General features: G+C 44.7%; 1 protein-coding gene across 1 annotated transcript in view; it reads right to left on the bottom strand.

Annotated features, from left to right (window-relative positions):
• ppl (periplakin) overlaps positions 1 to 23,148 on the bottom strand; it is an 86,169-nt gene extending 63,021 nt beyond the window's left edge. Inside the window, exon 1 of the mRNA XM_072560023.1 lies at positions 22,914 to 23,148. Within this exon, the coding sequence (XP_072416124.1) occupies positions 22,914 to 22,957 (44 nt within the window). The 5' untranslated portion in view covers positions 22,958 to 23,148. The remainder of the gene's footprint in view (positions 1 to 22,913) is intronic.
• Positions 23,149 to 23,487: the final 339 nt, after the last annotated feature.

Here is a 23,487-nt window from a genome sequence, read left to right as displayed (position 1 = left end):
ACCCACATCCCATACAACAATAAACAGAACTGAGAATGTAGAAAAGGAAATCAGTCCACTTGCCTCTATAGTTTCCTCCTAGCATGGTCATCTAGACTATATTGCCACAAAACGAGGTGATTTTATAAATTCTAAAGCAGATATGATTTGGAGATACTGGTGTTGGGCTGAGGTATACAAAGTTAAACATCACATAACACCAGGTTATAGTCCAACAGGTTTATTTGGAAGCACTTGCTTTCAGAACGCCGCACCTTCATCAACTACCTGAACAGGTCTGTCAGTCTGGTTCAACTACTATTGAGCCAAAAGGCTGTCCTGAATTTGCATTTCAAGATCCAATCTGCTTTTTCCCAAGTAACAACCCATTGTTCAATACAAGTCTCAACGCCAGCCTTGGCACGATGTTAAAATATAATTAAACCCATATCTATTTAGAGACATCTGTGTAATCTCAACAATGTAACAAATGATCCCGTCTGCCAAACAATGTCAATCCCAGAATTTGCTGCAGTACTTGATTGGTAATCACTATGACAACCAAACATTTAATTAGTGGCTCCCTTAGAATGCAGTTTGACAACTTTTCCACCCAGTGTTTTGGATGTAATGGGAATTCGACGGTGCTATACTGTCTTTAAACATCTAGTAAAGTATTCATTTAAGCTGTCTAGTGAAACTACATTAAAAGCAGGAACAGGAGTAGACTTTCATATTGCCATTTATGAATATGGTAATAGAATTTGTTTAATCCTCATTGTTTCATTATTTCCTTCAATAACTTTAATTCTTTAGTGTCAATGACTTCCTTGTGCAATAACCACAAAGACTATTCTTGACCAGAATAGTTTCCCAAAAATCTTTATTCCCCAGAATAATTCCGCAATGGAACAGATTGCCAAAGGAAACAGTCAATGCCCTGCTCCACCATTCAGTATGATGTGGCTGCTCCTCTATTTAACAGCATATCCTCACTTTCTCTCCATACTGCTTGATGCCTTTAATATCTAAGATCCATCAATCTCTTTCTGAAATATGCTCAGTGACCAAGCCTCCTTTTGAGATGAAAAATCCAGCTGGTTCACTAATGTCCTTTAGGGACAGGAACTGTCCCGTGCTCACCTGGTGTGGCTTACACGTGACTCCAGACCCATGACAAATGTGGTTGATTCGAGAATTAGGGTTGGGCAATAAATACTGGTCTAGTCAGCGATTCCTATATCCCAGGAAGGGATTTTTAAAGATCCACAGTTTGACCCCTCTCTGAGTGAAGAAATGTTTCCTCATCTCAATCCTACCCTGGATCGAGAGACTGTCCCCCCCAGCTCTAGACTCCCCAACCAGGGAAAACACCCTCCCTGAATCTAGTCTGTCCAGCCATGTCAGAATGTTACAATCTTCAGATTATTTCCATTTCGAGGTGTTGGGATCAGCACTTCAGCAGATACTGCCTGGTTGCCTGGTTTAGCTTGTGCTGCCCATACAGTTGTTGGTGCAATGGGGATATCAGTCTGTGAAGCCAATACAACTAAAGCACAGGAAGCAGCAACACTGTATTTTTTTTTCACATTTGGGCAACGTGTCCCATTTCCCACCCATGGTCAGCATGGAGGAGTTGGACCGAAGGGTGTGTTTCCATGCTATTATAGAGATTTATAAAATCATGAGGAGCATGGATTAGATAAATAGACAAAGTCTTTTCCCTGGGGTGGGGGAGTCCAGAACTAGAGGGCATAGATTTAGAGTAAGAGGGGAAAGATTTAAAAGGGATCTAACAGATGATTTGTTCCAAGCAGAGGATGGCATGTGTATGGAATGAACTGCCAGAGGAAGTGGTGGAAGCTGGTACAAATAGAACATTTTAAAAGCATCTGGATGGGTATTTGAATAGGAAGGGTTTGGAGGGATATGAGCCAAATGCTGGCAAACGAGACTAGATTAGGTTAGGATAACTGGTTGGCATGGATGACTTGGACTGAAGGGTCTATTTCTGAGCCGTACATCTCTAAGACTATTTAACATTTACCTTTTATGGGCTCACGTCTTTTTTTTGGGAGCGAGTTTGATTGGACGAGGCTACCATGGTGGGGGGCATCCAGCCCTGGGACCCAGCATTGGGATCCTCCTGACATGATCGCATCCCAATTCTCAGGTTCGTACCAGGCTCTGAGCCCAATTTACACACAGCATTTCCACCGGCAAAAACAGCAGTGGTTCAAATTCCCACAGAGTGGAAACAGAAATGGTTAACACTTTTTAAAAAAAAAACTTCCCTTTGCTTAATTATACGAAATTGCGCTGACCTCAATTCAACACCTTCCATGGTCATGAAGGAGCCTTGAAGTAATTCAATCATTACAGCAACCTTTGGGGAAACGCGTGTCACCATTACAAACCAGATGTTAAAAAAAACCATTGCCGAATATCTTGGAACGAGGTCCTTTCTGTGCTCGGGAAATCATCTCATCGACAATAAGAAAATACTACTCTTCGAGAATGTGCTAACTGTTCACAAAAAAAAAGGTTAAGCTCTCGCATGACTAAGTATTATTTTAAACTCAATTTTCTCAAGAATTGGATGATGCAATAAATTAGCGCAGTCGCCTTCTGACCAGGAATTGGGTTTAAACTCTGCCCAGATTCCCAAGAGAAAATGTCCTCATTCTGCTGAATGCAAGAGTAAACCATCATAGAAGTTCCCAAATGATGTCCATAGACCACGGGAGCTGATATCAATAGGAGACAGTAAGGACTGTGGATGATGGAAGCCAGAGTTAATAGATGTGGAGCTGGGAAAGCACAGCAGGTCTGAAAGCACCTAAGGAGCAGGAAAGTTCAACGTTTTGGGCCCAAAACGCTTCGTCCTGATGAAACATTGACTTTCCTGCTCCTCGGATGTTATCTGACCTGCTGTGTTTTCCCAGCTCCACATCTATTGACTTGGGCCTGATATGGGTGGCACGGTTGCATGGTGGCACAGTGGCTAACACTGCTGCCTCGCAGCACCAGAGACCCAGGTTCAATTCCCACCTCAGGCAACTGTCTGTGTGGAGTTTGCACGTTCTCCCAGTGTCTGAGTGGGTTTCCTCCCACAGTCCAAAAATGTGCAGGTTAGGTGAATTGGCCATGCTAAATTGCCTGTAGTGTTAGGTGAAGGGGTAAATGTAAGGGAATGGGTCTGGGTGGGTTGCTCTTCAGAGGGTCGGTGTGGACTTGTTGGGCCGAAGGGCCTGCTTCCACTCTAATCTAATCTAATCACTTAGGAGGTTAAAAGTGTTGATTAAGGCAAGTTTAAAAGGGTGATCAGAGTCGAGAGTGTGGAACTGGAAAAGCACAGCTAGTCAGGCAGCATCCAAGGAGCAGGGAAAAAAAAAAAATTGATGTTTCAGGCATAAGCGCTTCATCCGGGAACTTTAACTCAATCTCTTGGATAGGAAACCCACAGAATTCAAAACAATGTTGCTTTCATACAGCAGCCAATGTTACTTTCTAATTCTCAATACCAGATAGGTGAGGAAAATCGGCGTTCTCCATTGTCTCAACAGGCTTTTGATGGGCAGATTTGGATAAAATGGTCTCCCACATTTATAATTAACAACTTGAACAAATCCTTCCCCTCTTCACCCTGAGCCAGAGTTATTTTTTAAACAACTCATCACATCGGCGTTTAGGTCGTACACATTTGGCTCGAGAAGATGATCTGGTAATTATCACATTGCTGTTCGTTGGAATCCTGCTGTGCACAATTTGCTAAAGTCAGACAAAAGTTTGAGAGAAAGTACTTAATTGGCTGTAAAATGCTTTGGCATGCATGATGACATGAGAGGCACCAGATTAAAATAGTGTTTTCTTTTTGTATATGAACAGGCATAAGTTATCTCTCCAAAAATATCCCAAATTGATATCCTGGTTGGGAGAAGAAACAGACAAGAACAGAAATCCTATTGAAAATGAACAGCCTTTTAAAACTTCCCCAAACGAGATTTAATTGTTCTAAACATTCTGAAATCTGTCCCTGTACCCTGGTCATACAGACCTTCAGCACAGAACAAAAAAATCCCTTCGGTCCATTGAATCTGTGCGAGTCAAAAACAAGCCCCCAACTACTCCCAGCACTTGGCCCATAGCCCTGTATGCTTTAGCATCACAAGTAACCATCTGAATACCTCCTCAATATGAGGAGGGTTTATGCTCCACTAACCTTAAAGCAGTGGGCTCACAGATTCTCACTATCCTCCGAGTGGCAAACGTCTTTCCCCAAATGTCCTTTAAACCTCTGCCCCTCGGTCACGGATCCCTCGAGCAAGGGCCAAAGTTGCTTCCTTCCTCCCCCATCTGTACCCCTCATTATTTTACACATCTCATTATAGGAAGGATGTGGAAGCTTTAGAGAGGGTGCAGAGGAGATTTACCAGGATGCTGCCTGGACTGGAGGGCATGTCTTATGAAGAAAGGTTGAGGGAGCTAGGACTTTTCTCATTGGAGCAAGGAGGAGGAGCAGTGATTTGATACACGTATACAAGATGTTGAGAGGCCTAGATAGAGTGGATAGCCAGAGACATTTTCCCAGGGAGGAAATGGCTGTCATTTTAAGGTGATTGGAGGAAGGTTTAGGGGAGAGGTCAGAGGGACGTTCTTTACACAGACTGTGGTGGATGCGTGGAATGCACTGCCAGCAGTGGTTGTGGAGTCAGGGCCATTTATACAACTCTTGGATAGGCACGTGGATGATCATACAATGAAACGTATGTAGGTTAGTTTTATCTTAGAGTAGGATAAAAGGCTGCAACAACATTGAGGACCAAAGTGCCTGTACTGTGCTGTACTTTATGGTTGATGTTCAGTCATATCCCACCTCAATCACCTCTGCTCAAAAGGAAAACAAGCCCAGTCAGTCCAATTTCTCTTCATAACTGAAATTCTGGCACCCTCTCCAGTGTTATCCTCTCCCTTGTTATAGTGTGGATTCCAAACTGCACTTAATAATCCGGCTGTGGTGTAGTGCAGACTCGAGGTGAGGCACAGCGAGAACTGGAGGCCAATGCGGACTCATCTGGAAGGACTGTACTTCTGAAATTTTTATTTTTTTATTCTTCTAATCGGTGCCTAAACTTTTGTACTTGGATACAATTTGTACCTAAGATGGTGCAAAAGTGTGTCATGCGGGACTTTTTATTTCTTTGCTTTTTCTAATTTATTCCTGAGTACCTTGATACCAAAGATGGCGCTGCAAGTGTCAACTTTGTAAACTTTTCACCTTACTCATGTGAGTACATGCGACCTAATTCTAACAGAGCTTTTGCACAGCTTCAGCATAACATCCCTGTCCTCAGCACACAAGGTCAGACACTGGTACTTAAACAAGGTGTCTGAAATTCTTAAATTACTGCTTCTAACATTGGAGGTACATTAAACATGCATCATAACTTGAACATAACATCAACATACACAAAATCCACAAGTCTGTTTAAACCAGTTTTATTCAGTATGTGGATAAAATGGTACTTTAATCCAATATGTGCAGACTCACACTGGAGATTTCATTGTTGTCAATTTTCTTCCCCACTCTCCTCTGCCTTTCTCTTGAATGCACCTCACTGTTGCTAGGCTACAGTGCCAGTAAATGGTAGGTACCTTGTCAGAGTACCTGTTCTTCCTGTCCAATGGGAGCGGGTGATCAGAGAGACCATTGCCAACTCATTTCTAAGCTCCTCCAGTGCGTGCACACTTTAGAACTTCCCCATGTTTCCAATTTCCAAATCAATGTGAATTTTCTAAACACCGACAAGATATGTCTTGTAGGTTTGAGACGAAGCCAAGGTGACATCTATCATGTCATTGGTGTGCCTCTGTGATATGCAGCTTCATAAATCCAATAACATTTTGAGATAAATTTCAAAAGTCATGGAATTAAACAGAGGCACATCAGGGTGGAACACGCTGTAGACTGAAAAATTTAGCTCTCACACATTCTCGTAATTTTCAGTTTGCGATGATTTGCTGTTCGGCTTTACATTTTACATACAATGTCCCCTAAAAGCTCTGAGGGTCCATGCACACTGGTCACCGTGCAATGCCATTTGCTGCATTGATTTCCAATCCTGGAACAGGACCTCAGAAGTCACGGTGGCTCAGTGGTTAGCACTGCTGCTTCACAGCGCCAGGGACCGGGGTTCGATACCAACTCCGTACAGAGTCTGTGTGGAGTTTGCACATTCTCCCAGTGTCTGTGTGGGTTGCCTCTCAGTGCTCCAGTTTCCTCCCACAGTCCAAAGATGTGCAAGGCAGGTGAATTGGCTATGCTAAATTGCCCCATAGTTTTCAGGGATGTACATGGTAGATGCATTAGTAATAGGGTAAGGAAATGGGTCTGGATGGGATACTCTTTGGAGGGTTGGGTGGACTTGTTGGGCCAAATGGCCTGATTCTATGATTCTAAGTCCATACAAAAGAAAAGAAATCTGAACAATATGCTGCTTACATGCTATGCATATCTTAAATATTAAAGGGCGTTATGATGAGATTGAGCGTAAAGTGCTATGTGGAGATAAGGTGAATTTTATTGCACTCTCCAAAACATTCAAGTTGAGATATTTTAGAATGTACTTTCACAAACATTATGAATAAAGTATATGTAAGGAAAACAAATTCAGATGTGAACCTTCACAGGTCACAGGAGCTGCGTCTGTCTTTGTAAATGGGGTTTCGGTTTGGAGGGATGACAAGAATATGGGTAAGAGAGATTGGGCCAGAGAATTTGTGGGTCTACATTTGCAGCAGGCTTGCCTCACTGGTGTATTGAAACATTCAGAAGTGAACTTGGTGATACAAATAAATCACCTCTCTCAAAAGGGCCTGTAACACTTTACGCTGCCTCAGACTCTACACAGAGATCAGTGAGGTAAAAACACTAACTGCAGATGCTGGAAACCAGATTCTGGATTAGTGGTGCTGGAAGAGCACAGCAGTTCAGGCAGCATCCAACGAGCAGTGAAATCAGAGATCAGTGAACCCAGGGTAGCCGCAGGACAACATTCAGATGGACAGTGAAATGATTACATGGCTTTGGAAAAAGCATTTGCCAGTGTGACTAAGAACTAGCCAAGTCAGGGCTTCCCCTGGTAACGTAAACCACAGAGATTCAGAACTGATCAGGAACCAGTTTAACTAAGTTCTTAATTAAATGGTCACAGTAATGAAATGTCAGAGACTCAGTTAACATATGGGGGAAGATTTGGGGGCTTTCTCAATGGATGCAAAGCACATTATATTGGTTTAGCACTCACTCATTCCGTGTCTTTTCTTGTTAAACAGCTAGGAGAAAGTGAGGACTGCAGATGCTGGAGAGTCAGAGCCAAAAAGTGTGGTGCTGGAAAAGCACAGCAGGTCAGGCAGCATCCGAGGAGAAGGAGAGTCGACACTTCAGGCATAAGCCCTTTATCAGGAATGTGGAGGGAGAAGAGGGCTGAGAGATAAATAGGAGGGTGGGGAACTCTCAACTGTGACTACTTCACGCCAACAGGTGTGGGTGCTTTCAGTTAGATAACCAAGCTGCCATTGGTATCGCTTTCTCAGTGACACATACTGAAATTCTAGTTCACAAAGAGTTAAACAACGTGTAGAAGTTCGACAGGTTTCAACACCCTCTTTTAGTATGTTGTGGTGGACACACCCAATGCATTTTTTGCATGGTTTGTATGCCTGGCCCCTCCCCTAAAAAGAGCTTTATAAACATGTACAAATTATATATCACATTTGGGTCTTCAAGAGCACGGAGATCTTCAGACTATACTTTATGCAGAATGTTACAACAGGTGCAAGGGATGCAATGAGGTTCCCCTAAACCAGCAACAACTGAAGTTTTATTTAATGGTGTTAAATTTTAATCTGGCTGCCAAGGTGCAATCCAAGAGATCTGAGCAATATTATTCAGGCTCAATCCATTCTGAAAAATGGCATTGTTTTCCGTATGGATTAGGAGCAGGGAGTAGGCCACTCAGCCCCTTGAGCCTGTTCTGCCATTCAGTAAAGATTCTGGTTACTCCAGCTTCCACCTCTCTCCTGTCCCCCTCTGACTTCAGCCTTAAAAAAAAATTCAAGAGCTTTGCTCCCACCACTTTGAGGGTTGAGAGCTCCAGAGGAGTTTTATTTTCCCTCACTATTGTTTTGGGACATCAGGAAACTTGTATTAAAAAGACTTGGTTCAAAGGTTTTTTATTTATCTACAGCCCCTACAACAAGAGCGAACTAATGTGGCCGAGTTACATTTTGAAGAAACAACTTACTTCCCAGCTGTGCGTTTCTTAGATAGAATCTACTGGACAGGGATGTCCTTCACATGATGTGGAGATGCTGGTATTGGACTGAGGTGGACAAAGGTAAAAATCCTGATGAAGGACTTAAGCCTGAAATGTGAATTCTCCTGCTCCTCGGATGCTGCCTGACCTGCTGTGCTTTTCCAGCACCGCACTCTCGACTCTGATCTCCAGCATCTGCAGACCTCACTTTCGCAAAGTTAAAAATCACACAACACCAGGTTATAGTCCAACAGGTTGATTTGAAAGCACTAGCTTTCGGAGCACTGCTCCTTGATCAGATATACTCCATGAGGTTCAGGGTGGAACATCAAGCCTTGAACAAGGAGATCAGTCTCTTCAAAACCTGAGGACCTTTAAATCCCTGAGATCTGTGCACAACTTATCCGCCTGCTACTCATTTCGATACAGGAGGTGAGAAAAGATCAAGAGTTTATGGGCAGATTGAAAGAGGATAAGATTAATGCTATTTTCTGTCAAAGTACTAACAAATATTGACTGACCAAGCCTTTCCTATTCAGCTAACTCCCAGGTGATCTGCAAACTGAAGACCGCTATCTGTAATCTACTTATGTTGATACTCTGGGATTGAAAGCATGATGCAGCACGGTGGCTGAGTGGTTAGCACTGCTGCCTCACAGCACCAGGGACCTGGGTTCAATTCCCGCTTTGGGTGACTGTGTGGAGTTTGCACATTCTCCCCGTGTCTGTGTGGGTTTACTCTAGTTTCCTCCCACAATCCAAAGGTGTGCAGGTTAGGTGAACTGGCCAGGAGAAATTGCCCATAGTGTCCAGGGATGTGTAGCCTAGGTGCATTAGTCAGGGGTAAATATACATAGAGTGGTCTGGGTGGGATAGTTTTTGGAAGTCTTGTTGGGCCAAATGGCCTGTTTCCACATTGTAGGGTTTCTATGATGATGCAGTGAGGACTAGGAAGGGTTTTGAAGTTAGAAGATGTAATGCATGGAGTGCCTAAGAATGGTGACTAGGAGAGGGCAATACACAAGACTGATCCATGAACTGTACATCTCTACTATTCCTCTCCCACGCCTTCCTTTTGAAAGTGCCAAACAATCTTCAGTAATTTTCTGCTTATGGTGGGGGAGGACTTCCAGAACTTACGGGCCCAGGTCCAGTCACTGATGACTGAGTCTCAAAACCAGGCGGTGCTCAAGTGGTTGGAGTTGGAGGGTTGCTGAGGCTGGGGAAAGCGACACAGGTTTGGGAGGCGTAGGGCGAGATCTTTAAAAGGGAACTGCTGCCAGACTGGGAGCCAGTGCAGATTGTCATGTGTCTGGACAGACTGATTCGTTTTGCGCCCCTTTCACAGAAATCCCAACAAACCTCAGGAATGGCTGGGAAAACTCCAGTGGTCTGGCATCGTCCGAGGAAAGAAAGCAAAAGTTAACATTTCTGGAAGAAGGGTCACTGGACCCAAGACCAGCTACTTTAACAGAAACATAACGAAACTAAGCTCAGAGACGTGGGTCACATTATTAAGTTTTCCAGAATAATATTGCTATTGTTAAATACCCAACATTTGCTGGATATTACACAGTGTTAAATAACTGTGGTATTTTCTGACTGCTCCCTGTGATCATTAGCCTGCCTGGTTAAAATTCTATGTTTGCCGCTTTTCTAAAATTTTGAATACAAGTAATGAAAATATGGAGAACAAAATAGTTTCTATGTTCAAGAACACTGTGACAGCACAAAACTCCTCATCTCCCACCGTAGAACCCTGCAACCACATAGGTTCAATGTGGATCTCACCAGTTTCCTCATTTCCCATCCCCCCGACCCCCACTTATTCCAGATCCAACCTTCCAACTCGGCACCGCTCTCTTGAACTATCCATCTTCCTTCCCAACTATCCGCTACACTCTCCTCTCTGACCTATCACCATCACCCCACCCACCCATCTTCATCTACCTATCACACTCTCACAGTTACCTTCCCCCCCTCAGCCCTACCCCCTTCCCATTTATCTCTCAGCAGCCCCCACCCCCTTGCTTGGCCCACAAGCCTCATTCTTTATGAAGGGCTTATGCCCGAAATGTTGATTCTCCTGCTCCTCGGATGCTGCCTGACTTGTGCTCTTCCAGCACTATGCTCTCGACTCTGATCTCCAGCATCTGCAGTCCTCACTTTCTCCATGTAGACATCAAGGCTTGAATTGGCTTATATAACTTGATGAGGCAGGTGACATTTTCTTAATTATTTCCTGGGTGTCACTACTTGGTGCCTACTGAATGGAGTGGCTTGCTGGGCTAATCCAGAGGGCAATTAAAGAGTTATATGTAGGCTAGACCCAGTAAAGGCAGCAGAGTTCTCTCCCTTAAAAAGGACATTATGAAAATCCATCTGGTTCACCAATCAGTAAAATTAAATACCCAGAGTTGGCATGATCAACGTTAGCTTTATGATCCAGCTTTATTAATTGAATTTCACCAACTACCACAGCAGGATTTGAACCTATGTACCTACAGCAATAACCTGGGCCTCTGGATTGCTTGTCCAGCAATAAGACTCCGAGAGACAGGAACAGTAGGCCATTCAGTCCCTTGAACTTGCTCGGCCATTCAAGACTGATCCCTCACTTCCACTTTTCTTTCTTTCTCTCCCTCCCTCCTTTAAATATATACAAGGACTCCGCATTCCACCCCTCCCCCCCCCAGCTGTCTCTGGAGAGGACTCCCAAAGATTCATTGTGCCACCACCATCAGGTTCAGTGAGCTGTTGATGAAGATTGAAGGTGTCAAAGTTGACAGGATGAGATCAGAGGCGACAGTGCGGTGCTGGAAAAGCACAGCAGGTTAGGCAGCATCCAAGGAGCAGGAAAGTCGACGTTTCGGGCATAAGCCCTTCACCAGCCCCTCCCCCCAGCTTATCCCAGTCCCGAGCCTCCAACTCAGCACCACCCTCATGACCTGTCCATCTTCCTTCCCACCTGGGCGGCACGGTGGCACAGTGGTTAGCACTGCTGCCTCACAGCGCCAGAGACCCGGGTTCAATTCCTGCCTCAGGCGACTGACTGTGTGGAGTTTGCACATTCTCCCCGTGTCTGCGTGGGTTTCCTCCGGGTGCTCCGGTTTCCTCCCACAGTCCAAAGATGTGCAGGTCAGGTGAATTGGCCGTGCTAAATTGCCCATAGTGTTAGCTAAGGGGTAAATGTTGGGGTATGGGTGGGTTGCGCTTCGGCGGGTCGGTGTGGACTTGTTGGGCCGAAGGGCCTGTTTCCACACTGTAAGTAATCTATCCACCATCCTCGCCGACCTCTCACCTTCACCCCCTCCTCCATCTATCACATTCCCAGCTACTTTGCCCCCAGCCCCATCCCCCTCCCATTTATCTCTCAGCAGCCCCCACCCCCCTGCTTGACCCACATGCCCTCATTCCTGATGAAGGGCTTATGCCTGAAATGTCAATTCTCCTGCTCCTTGGATGCTGTCTGACTGGCTGTGCTTTTCCAGCACCCCACACTCGATCTCGGATCTCCAGCATCTGCAGACCTCACTTTCTCCAGGATGATAGCAGGCCATGAAAACTGGCTCACAACAAATTTCCAACTAATCTCAGTTACTATTTCTTCACAGGAAGCTCCCTGCAGGTTTGGGCTGTATTTTCACAGCTAAAGGCTGCTTTTGAAACTTCCACTTCAATGAATTTACACTCCAGTGACTGCTGGGTGACTATAAAAGCTACAGAGACATTTCGACCTAGATTACTGAAACCGAATTCTTCCAGACAACAGTGTGAAACCAGTGAAATGCTGGTTCCTAGTCAGTGCTGCTGGATCAAAATTTCAAACTCTCTCCCTAACAGCATTGTGGGTTTATCTGCATCAAATGGACTACAGCGGTTCAAGAAGGCAGCACCTTCTCAAGGGCTACTAGGAACGGGCAATAAATGCAGGGCTGGCCAAACAACATCCCACATCCCGTACATGAATAACTCTAGCAGAACCACCAGAACTTTGCCCAATTTCTGGATAACTTTCCTCCTCCAGAAATGCCTGATGCTCAAAAGGTAATTGGCCTTTATTTATGATTTGGAGGTGCCGGTGTTGGAGTTAAAAATCACACAACACCAGGTTATAGTCCAACAGGTTTAATTGGAAGCACACTAGCTTTCGGAGCGACGCTCCTTCATCACTACCACCTGATGAAGGAGTGACGCTCCGAAAGCTAGTGTGCTTCCAATTAAACCTGTTGGACTATAACCTGGTGTGTTGGCCTTTATTTAGGCATCTTCAATTTTAAAAATAAATCTTAGGCTAGTATGTCACAAGGTAACCTAATACATATACGACCTCTCAAACTGTATTTACACAAGCTGTGGTTTTCACTTGTGAAAGTGAATGTTTTCACAAGTCTGACTGCTCGTAGTTTAGGCATTTAGTTGCAACACTTGATTCTTTAATCAATGGTCACACTGCCTTCTGGCTGCACACGAAAACCACTATTTATAATGGTCCAGAGACTCCTCACGGCATTCAATGTGGTGCTCAGGTGACTCCAGACTTAGATCATGGATCACCAGCCGTTACTGATCCCCCTAGTCTGAGGAAGGCTCACTCAACCAGAAACATTAACACTGCTTTCTCTCCACAGATGCTGCCAGGCCTGCTGAGAGTTTCCAGCAATTTGCCTTTATGTTGCTGCACTCTGATACAGTTTGGAGACTTGAACAATCTCCAAAAAGGCACCTCAAAACCCTGGAGAGGTACCAGCAGCCAGTCTCTCCCAAGATCCTCCAAATCTGATGGCAGGAAAGGGCAGTCCAACAGCAGTATCTTCTCCCAACTCAACACGCTCAGCATCAAGGCACTAATCTCGCAAAACCTGTTCATCTGGGTGGGGCTGAATCCAGAGTCCCAAAGCAACTGTTTGTCTCAGTTTGGTCATGGCAGGAGAACGATGGTTTAGGGATGTCCCCACCGCCTCCTGAAGAGATCAAACATCCCCTGCTGACACATGGGAGACCCTTGACTTGAGTGACCAAAATGAAGAAGGTTCACTTGGGAAGGCAGCGAGCACATCGATGGACGTTGTTGGAAGGTGCAGAGGTACAGTTGTGGCATTGGAGGAGGTGCACAAACTCCCAAAATAGCCCAGGTGGCCAGCACTTCAAGCATTACCTGCCTCAAGCGTGACAGAGTCGGGGGATCATGCATTGGACTCATTAGCCATTTCGGAATCCATCAAATGGGGAGGCAATGGCCTAGTGGTCTTATCATTGGACTGTTGGTTCTGGAGACCTGGGTTCAAATCCTGCCATGGCAGATGGTGAAATTTGAATTCAATGAAAAGATAAAATCAGAAATTAAGAGTTTAATAACAACCATGAATCCATTGTCAATTGCCAGAAAAACTCCTCTGCTTCACTGATATCCTTTAGGGAAGAAAATTGCCATCAGTACCTGGCCTGGCCTACATGTAACTCCAGAGCAACAGCAATGGGGTTGACTCTTAACTGCTCTCTGGGGCAATTAGGGATGGACAATAAATGCTGCCTAGCCAGTGAATGAATACAGAGAAAAGAATGATACGGTAGCAATTATATCCAGGCAGTAGAGAAGATGCCCCTAATTGGTGTGCTCACATTCAAATGTTCATTTTATATTAAACCTTCATTAAGTTGGTTAAGGTGTCATTTGGAACTTAAAGGAATGGCTCCAAAGAGGTTTCGCGATAGGGCACATTAACTGCATGAACTGCCTTGGCCAATTCTCCGACCTTTAGAGATCTCTTAAACCCCCAGGTGAATCTGCAAAGGCTTCCCTTCACAGTCACAGTAGATGTCAGGGGCAGTACAATGCACACTTTTTACCGTCTGTTATAGCTGAGATCTTTGAAAACATGATGAAGCACTACCCTATTTCTTCAGTGCAAACTCAGTTCTTTGTCCAATAAACATGTGCACAGCCACGTTTGGAAATTAGTGACCTCCGCATCTAACATCAGATGCTTTACTCCATCAGTGGGCAGCATTAGTGGGCAGCACAGTGGCACAGTGGTAAGCACTACTGCCTCACAGCGCCAGAGACCCGGGTTCAATTCCCGCCACAGGTGACTGTCTGTGTGGAGTTTGCACATTCTCCCAGTGTCTGCGTGGGTTTCCTCTGGGTGCTCCGGTTTCCTCCCACAGTCCAAAAATAAAAAAATGTGCAGGTTAGGTGAATTGGCCATGCTAAGTTGACCGTAGTGTTAGGTAAGGGGTAAATGCAAGGGTATGGGTGGGTTGCGTTTCGGCGGGTCGGTGTGGACTTGTTGGGCCGAAGGGCCTGTTTCCACACTAAGTAATCTAAGAAGCAGGCACATTGTGATTGTATCAGTTCTTCAACCAAGCATTGTTACCTAGTGCTAGTTACCGTAATTACACCGGCACCACTCCCCACCTCTTCCTCCGCTACATTGATGACTGCATTGGCGCCACCTCATGCTCCCGCGAGGAGGTTGAGCAATTCACCAACTTCACTAACACATTCCACCCTGACCTTAAATTTACCTGGACCATCTCTGACACCTCCCTCCCCTTCCTGGGCCTCTCCATCTCTATTAATGATAACAGACTTGACACCGACATTTTTTTACAAACTTACCGACTCCCACAGCTACCTGGATTACATCTCGTCCCACCCTACCTCCTGCAAAAATACCATCCCGTATTCCCAATTCCTCCCCCGTATCTGTTCCCAGGAGGACCAGTTCCACCACAGAACACACCAGATGGCCTCCTTCTTTAGGGAACACAATTTCCCTTCCCATATGGTTAAAGATGCCCTCCAATGCATTTCGTCCACATCCCACACCTCCGCCCTCAGACCCCACCCCTCCAACCGTAACAAGGACAGAATGCCCCTGGTGCTCACCTTCCACCCTACCAACCTTTGCATCCACCGACATTTCTGCCACCTCCAAACAGACCCCACTACCAGGGATATATTTCGCTCCCCACCCCTTTCTGCCTTCCACAAAGACAGTTCCCTCTGTGACTACCTGGTCAGTTCCACACCCCCATACAACCTACCCTCCCATCCTGGCACCTTCCCGTGCTACCGCAGGAATTGCAAAACCTGTGCCCACACCTCCTCCCTCACCTCCATCCAAGGCCCTAAAGGAGCCTTTCACATCCAAAGTTTTACCTGCACATCCACCAATATCATTTACTGTATCCGTTGCTCCCGATGCAATCTCCTCTGCATTGGGGAGACTGGACGCCTCCTAGCAGAGCGCTTTAGGGAACATCTCCGGGACACCCGCACCAATCAACCACACCGCCCCGTGGCCCAACATTTCAACTCCCCCTCCCACTCTGCCAAGGACAGGGAGGTCCTGGGCCTCCTTCACCGCTGCTCCCTCAACACCAGACGCCTGGAGGAAGAACGCCTCATCTTCCACCTCGGAACACTTCAACCCCAGGGCATCAATGTGGACTTCAACAGCTTCCTCATTTCCCCTTCCCCCACCTCACCCCAGTTCTAAACTTCCAGCTTAGCACTGTCCCCATGACTTGTCCTACTTACCTATCTTCTTTTCCACCTATCCATTCACCCTCTCCCCACCTCCAATCTATCACCTTCATCCCCTCCCCCATTCACCTATTGTACTCTATGCTACTTTCTCCCCAACCCCACCCTCCTCTCACTTATCTCTCCACCCTTCAGGCTCTTTGCCTGTATTCCTGCTGAAGGGCTTTTGCCCAAAACGTCGATTTTACTGCTCCTCGGATACTGCCTGAACTGCTGTGTTCTTCCAGCACCACTAATCCAGAATCTTTACCCACACCCTTGTAAACGATTTCTATCCAAATAACCATCCAATACCCTCTTTAATGCCTCAATTGAACTTGCCTCCAGCATTTCCAGGCAGTGTATTCCACACCCAAACTACTCGCTGAGTCCAAATGTTTTTTTTCTCACATTACCCTCTCCTGTTTTGCACATCACTTTAAGCCTCTTGTTCATCACCATTTAACAAGTGGGAACAGCTTCTCCTCTATTCAGTCCACTTGTCTTCAAGAAAAGTAACAAGTTTTGAAATGACCTTCATTGGCTATAAAGTGCTTCAAGATATTCTGAAGTCATGAAAGATGCTAAACAAATGCAAGAGTTTTGAAGGTTTATTCAGTTAGAATCACCATCTGGAGTTTAGCACAATTAATTATAGAATCATAGAGATGTACAGCATGGAAACAGACCCTTCGGTCCAACTCATCGATGCCGACCAACATCCTAAACTAATCTAGTCCCATTTGCCAGCACTTGGCCCATATCCCTCTGAACCCTTCCTATTCATATACCCATCCAGATGTCATTTAAATGTTGTAATTGTACCAGCCGCCACCACTTCCTCTGGCAGCTCATTCCATACACGCACCACCCTCTGTGTGAAAACGTTGCCCCTTCATTCCTTTTGAATCTTTCCCCTCTCACCCTGAAGCCATGGCCTCTGTTTCTGGACTCCACAGCCCAGGGAAAAGACGTTGTGTGTCATTACTATTAGAATGGCAGAACTTTTTAATCCTGCAATTTCTAAACCATGATCAAAGGGCTGAGAATTTTGATGCATTTTTGACTCGTACTGAGTTATATCACCGACTCCGTATGACTTGGGTCTCAGATGAGCGACAGCTGAGCTGATCAGCGTTTGTTGTTACGCTAGCGTTCCCATTAATCATAAACAGAATTAATTTGGGTGGAATTTGACTGTTTGGGATTCCAGTTAATGATAACACAAGATTCTGTGAAAACTGTTAGAATTTAACTAACCACACGGTAACCCATTTGCTGGAATGACTATGAAATTCCTGACTTGCCTTGTACTTAAAACTTCCTTTCCACGTAGTTACTTTTAAAGACCTTTGTTTGGTGTTAAAACATTAACCCTCAACACGGACACTTTAACAAGTTCAAAGAAATCCCCAGCAAAGTGCACCTTGCCTATCCAAATATTGGTGAGGTGGGCTGTTGCGGTACACACCATGAATAGGAGTGGAAAGACCAGATCAGAAGAAGTGAATGTGGTGACAACATTTAATAATTACAATGGGGCTTTGGTTGAAACAGTGATGTTTTGCATCAGTTTCAATGCTTCGGGCATTGAGATAGAATGTTGTGGAACCAGTGGAACCTCATGGAATACATCACAACCATTGTATTCCAACAGTGGGCCAGGCCCTAAGCTTTATAGTTTTGACAGAAGGAGGACAGGATTCCATCCACAAAACATCTAATCTGATCAAAATAGAACTTTTTTAAAGGTACTCTAGCCTGATTGTCAAAGCTGCATATAAACTTATGAATGAAACACTTCATTAAATTCTTCTGTGTCAAGTCAACTACTTGATGAAGGAGGAGCACTCTGAAAGCTAGTGCTTCCAAATAAACCTGTTGGACTGTAACCTGGTGTTGTGCGATTTTTAACTTCCTGATGAAGGGCTCTTGCCCGATATGTCAATTTTCCTGCTCCTCGGATGCTGCCTGACCTACTATACTTTTCCAGCGCCACACTCTCGACTCTGATCTCCAGCATCTGCAGACCTCAATTTCTCCTCCTGATTTTTAACTTTACCCACCCCAGTCCAACACCGACACCTCCAAATAAAGTCACAACGGAGACAGCCATACAAGCAGACGAATGAACATAGGTACATGCGGCAACAATAAATCAAATCTAAGTATAGTCAAAAGTTTTGTTTTGCATGTAGTACAGGCAGTTCATATCATATAAGGACATACAAAGCAGTGGGTGAGTGAACACAGCAAGGTATACAAAAGTCACAGCTGCACAGAAGGTATCCAAAAACTAAGATGAACATTAGATTTGAAAGTTGAGGGGGTCCATTCAGCAGGAGAAAGTACCGACTGCAGATGCTGGAGAGTTCGAGTCAAAACGTGCGGCACTGGAAAAGTACAGCAGGTCAGGCAGCATTGGAGGAACAGGAGAGTCGACGTTTCAGGCATAAGCCCTTCATCAGGAATGTCTGCAGTCTAACAATAATGGGGAAGAAGCTGTTCTTGAACTTGTTGGTACAACTATTTAAGCTTCTGTATCTTCTGCCTGACAGAAGAGGTTGGTGACCGGGGTGGGAGTTAACGAACAGGGAGAAAAAGTAGGCCACTTGGCCCTTTCAGCCTGTTCCACAAGATCATGGCTTCTCGGATTTTAATCTCGAGTGTACATTCCTTGGTAATCAAGAATCTGTCTGGCTCTACCAGAAAAATATTTGAGGTTTCTGCATCCAATGTCTTTTGGAGGTGAGGAATTCCAAATACGCACAAACCTCTGAGGGAAAAACAAAAAGTTTCCTTGTCTTTGTCTTGAATGGGTGACTCCTTATTTGTAAGCTACGACCCTTAGTTCCAAATTCTCCCACGAGAGGAAACATCCTTTTCCCATCATTCAGCACAGCGTCTCAATTGAAGAGAAAGTTCTGTCTGCAGTTACATAAGGTGGAATCTTGCTGAGGCCTCAGGCATCTTCCCCACAACCTGAAGAGCTGACGAGGGTTGGTGTGGGGGGGGGGGGGGTGCTTTTCCTCGTTTTGATGGTCTGGGAGATGGGAGGGTGGTGGTGCGAGGTGAAAGGGTTGGATCCACCATGGTAGCTCCCCTTCCCCACTCCTCACACCAGCCTCTTGACCAGGATTGCCTGAAGCTAGCTAAAACCCAGTTGGTAGGTTGAGATTCCAAAGTGGTCTTCAAACATAAGGATCTAAGAATGAAAATATCAACCGCAGGCCTTACCAGGCTGAACATAAAGTCTGGAAGAGCACAGCAGGTCAGGCAGCATCCAAAGAACAGGACTTGCCTGTTCCTTGGATGCTGCCTGACCTGCTGTGTTTTTCCAGCGCCACGCTCCTGACTCTGATCTCCAGCATTTGCAGTCATCACTTTCACCTCCAGAACATAGGGCTGGTGGAGGTGAGAAGGTGATGGGTTTCAGATCACCACTGGTGTGTTAATTAAGGGTCCTTCCCACCTCCAAATTTGTCACTCCCTGTACCCAAAGCTTCTATCCATAGCTTGGGGCAGGAGGGTGCTGTTGGCCCATCTAGCTCCCCCAGACAAATCTCCCCGTAGATTCCTTACTCCGATTTGGAATCTGTCGTCCCACATCAAGCTGCTTTTAGTCTTTACAACTCCAGCCTTTCCCCATAAAATTCCACGCCTCGTTCCAGGGATGTAACCTCACTCTGAACTCTGAATATTTGCCTCACATTCTTACGCTTTACACTTATCAGTGTGGAATCCAATCTGTTTATTATTCATTAATTAGGCCAATCGAGCTTATTGCACTGCGGGAAACACCTTTGTCTATTATATCTAGTTTGTCATCTTGTGGGGTGGTATCAATCATTTAACCTGTCACTTAAGAAAAAACAGAAGACAGCAGTGCTAACATGATCAAGGGACTTTAATGGGTGCCATTGGAATCTAATTTGACATTCTCAAGTTTTAAGACCATAAGATGTAGGAGCAGATGCAGGCCATTCAGCCCTTCCAGTCTGTTCAATAAGATAATGGCTGATTTATTCATTCTCAATTCCATTTTCCTGCCTTCTCCTCATAACCCTCGATTCTTTTACCGATTAAAAAATTGTTTTCTCTCGGCCTTGAATATAATTAGGAGAATAAGTGAGGACTGTAGATACTGGAGATCAGAGTTGAAGAGTGTGGTGCTGGAAAGCACAGCAGGTCAGGCAGCATCTGAGGAGCAGGAGAATCAACATTTTGGGCATAAACCCTTCATCAGCCCCATTTATCCTAGTTCCAAGACCCCAACTCGCCTCCGCCTTCCTGACCTGTCCATCATCCTTCCCACCTATCCACTCCAATCTCTCACTTTCACCCCCACCTTCATCCACCTATCGCATTCTCAGCTACCTTCCCCCTAGCCCCACTCTTCCTCCCATTTATCTCTCAGCCCCCCCAAGCCCACAAGCCTCATTCCTGAAGAAAAGCTTATTCCCGAAACTTTGATTCTCCTGCTCCTGGGATGCAGCCTGACCAGCTGTGCTTTTCCAGCACCACACTCTTGAATATACCTCGCATCCCAACCATCACTATCCCATTAATTCCGTCTAATCTGTTACCATCTTTTAAACGCAGCCAGCATTTTGGGGACAGCATCTAATAACTCTAGTGAAATCCAACAAGATGTATCCACCATGTCACTTACACCCAAGAGACCATAAGAAATAGGAACTGGAGTAGGCCATTCAGCCCTTCAAACCTGCTCTGCCATTCGAAAGGATCACGGCCGAATCAACAATCATCACGTCCACTTTCCTGTCTTTCCCCAGAACCACTGATTTCCCAACTGATCAAGTTAGATGGATTCTATCTAACCATCTCAGCCTTCAATATACCCACAGACTCTGTGCAAGGCGCTAACTACTCGTTGTATTTCCACACTGGCTATCCTTCCATTTATCTCCTTTGAACAGAAACAACTCACAATACAGCAGTTCTAATGTAAAGGCATCCCATGGGCAACTAAATTCAAACATTAATAGCATTTCTCAACATATTCAGCTTTTAGCATTTTGAAATATTCCCTTATTAATTTAACCTAGGAAGTTTTCCATTGCTTTTGCTCCCCAGAAATTAATAATATCATAAAACTTGCAAACAACACACGATTGATCAGATTTTGCAATTCAACTTGTCCCAATGCAGAACTTTGCACTCTACACAATGATAATAACATTGTTGGAAAAAAAAAAGACATTTTGTCAAATCTGTTTATCCCGCACTCATCAGGCCTGTCTTGATCGTGAAACAGAGTGATACCAACATCGTGGGTTCAATTCCCACTTTAGCTCAGCTGCCCTCTCAATTTCGCTCCTTGTCTGAGGCATAATGACCCTTAGGTCAAACCACCACCAGTAGTCCCTCTGTAATGAAAGGAGATGACTATGGCAACTTTATCTTTTATTTCTTGGTAGCCATGATATGGGCGGGTGCTGCAGGTGGGACAAGATTGGGTTGGGATATCTGGTTGGAATGGACAAGTTGGACCGAAGAGTCTGTTTCTATGCTGTACATTTCTATGACTCTATATGGAGGTGCCAGTGTTGGACTGGAATGGACAAGTTAGAAATCGCACAAGACCAGGTTATAGCACAACAAGTTTATTTGAAAGTACAAGCTTACAGAAGCTACCTGATGAAGGAATAGTACTCCAAAAGCTTGTACTTTCAAATAAACCTGTTGCACTATAACCTGGCGTTGTGTGATTTTTATCTTTTATTTCTTGTGTATTATCCTGACGAGCGCAAGACAAAAACTTTGACAAACATGTATTTTTTCTCAGTGATACTCAAGTGCTATGCAACCAAATGGTTGCTTATCCTGGTCTTTTTGTTTACAAAATGCTTCCCACCTCAGCCAGAGGGCAAATGAATTGCTTTAACCCCTATGCCTAGGAGGCAAAATCTCCCACATTTAATCCCTAAGACCGTCAGTATGTCAAAATGTGTGTACCATACCAAAGTTTTTGATCCCAAATAAACTAACCTTCCTGCTGGGAACAATAAAAGATTGCACCCTCAAAGCTACAGAATTTGTGATGAAATATCAAAAAGCAAAACCAGAAAATGGCGCAAGTACAGCTTTTTTTGGCAACATTTAAATGAGAGCCTTCGCTTGCATTCAAACGAAAGGTCCCACCCAAAGCATTAACCTGCAGATGCCTTTCCAATACTGACAGACGCATTGGCAGAATTTTGTTTCAGGTTTCTGATATCCTGCACCTGTATTCCTCTCCCTTTATCCTGGGAAATACAGCTGCGTGTCAGAAAGCAGAGGTAATTCAACATGTCAGCTTTACCCTGGAGTACTTTTTTAAATTTTGTGGTTATGTTTGCAGCTCATCCATCTGCCCATGTGCAGAGAGGCTGTTTTTTTTGTTAAGCAAAACAGCAACAATACCAACCTGATTACTGAACTAGCCAGAGGGACAGAGATTTAAATGCTGTCATCTGTTAGCCTCCATTCTGTTATCAAACACTTAGAATGTTTTGGTTGGGGATTATTCATTTGTAGTGAGCAGAGGATTAAACTCTACCCATCTCAATAAATCACTGGGATATGTGCAATGCTGATGAGAATAGAGAATAGAGAATTGTTGTATAATAAACTAAAATAAAGTTTAAAATAAGCAATAAGCCATCAGTCCATATCAACCAGTGCTTCATCTACAGTATGAACAGCAGATTGATGACCTGAAGTACGCTTGTCAAACATACACTTTGCAAAGTCCTTTTAACATTTTGTACTGGAGATTAAAACAAGTTGTCAGAGTTTTAAATCTCAGCACCACAGCCTTTTATGTAGTTCTTTCCCGCCTTAATCAGACTTCTTAAAGTTACCTCAGGTAACACACCCTGCCCTGCTGAGCTTGAAAGCAATTTTTTAATTAAGGAAGCCAAAAGCAGATCAAAGACTTTTTTTTAAACTTAATAAGGAATTTTTTTTTTGTTGAATTATATGACGGAGGTCCTCGAAAGGCATGTAAAACATTGAATGTACCATGAGTAAAATGCGTTTCTAAAATAAACTGCACAATTAAAAATAAGTAGGACACTTACTTGGTTTTGGGGGGAGTTACGTTCTTGGGTTTCTTTTTAAACATCTTGGCAGTCCCTGGAGTTGTTAATGATAAAATCCTTATCCTCCAACTAGACGGAATTTCTTCTCTCTCTCTCTGAAGGGTTGACAAAGAGACAGCACTAACTTTTTATCCCCAATAACACTGCAGAGTGTGTGAGACAGTGAGATACACACACAGCTACTGACCTCACCTGTTGTTTCTCGACACTATCTACCTGAGACTCCCAGCAGCAGATTGACGGGAGCTGCCACTCAAGACCCGCCTCATCATCATCCCTGTGCTTTCCCATTGGCCGACCTTCCGTGGTTGCACGGCAACCAGCTTTGATTGGCAGTCCTCGACCGCGCCCTCACCTTGCTGTTGCTATTGGTGGCTGGATGGGCCCTGCCCAGCTCTGGCCTGATGCTCATTCCACATTCCCCAGGTAGGATCTGCCTTCATTCTGAAGAAGGATCTGAGACATTAACCCTTCTGTCTCTCCACAGATGCTGCCAGACCTGGCAAACTTTTCCAGCACTTTCTGATTTTGTCACTGGACCCAAAACCTTAAC

This window comes from Chiloscyllium punctatum, chromosome 40, assembly GCF_047496795.1.
Source record: "Chiloscyllium punctatum isolate Juve2018m chromosome 40, sChiPun1.3, whole genome shotgun sequence".
Lineage (NCBI taxonomy): Eukaryota > Metazoa > Chordata > Chondrichthyes > Orectolobiformes > Hemiscylliidae > Chiloscyllium > Chiloscyllium punctatum.
The sequence above is the reverse complement of the archived record's forward strand: the minus strand, read 5'-3'. Positions and strand labels throughout refer to the sequence as shown.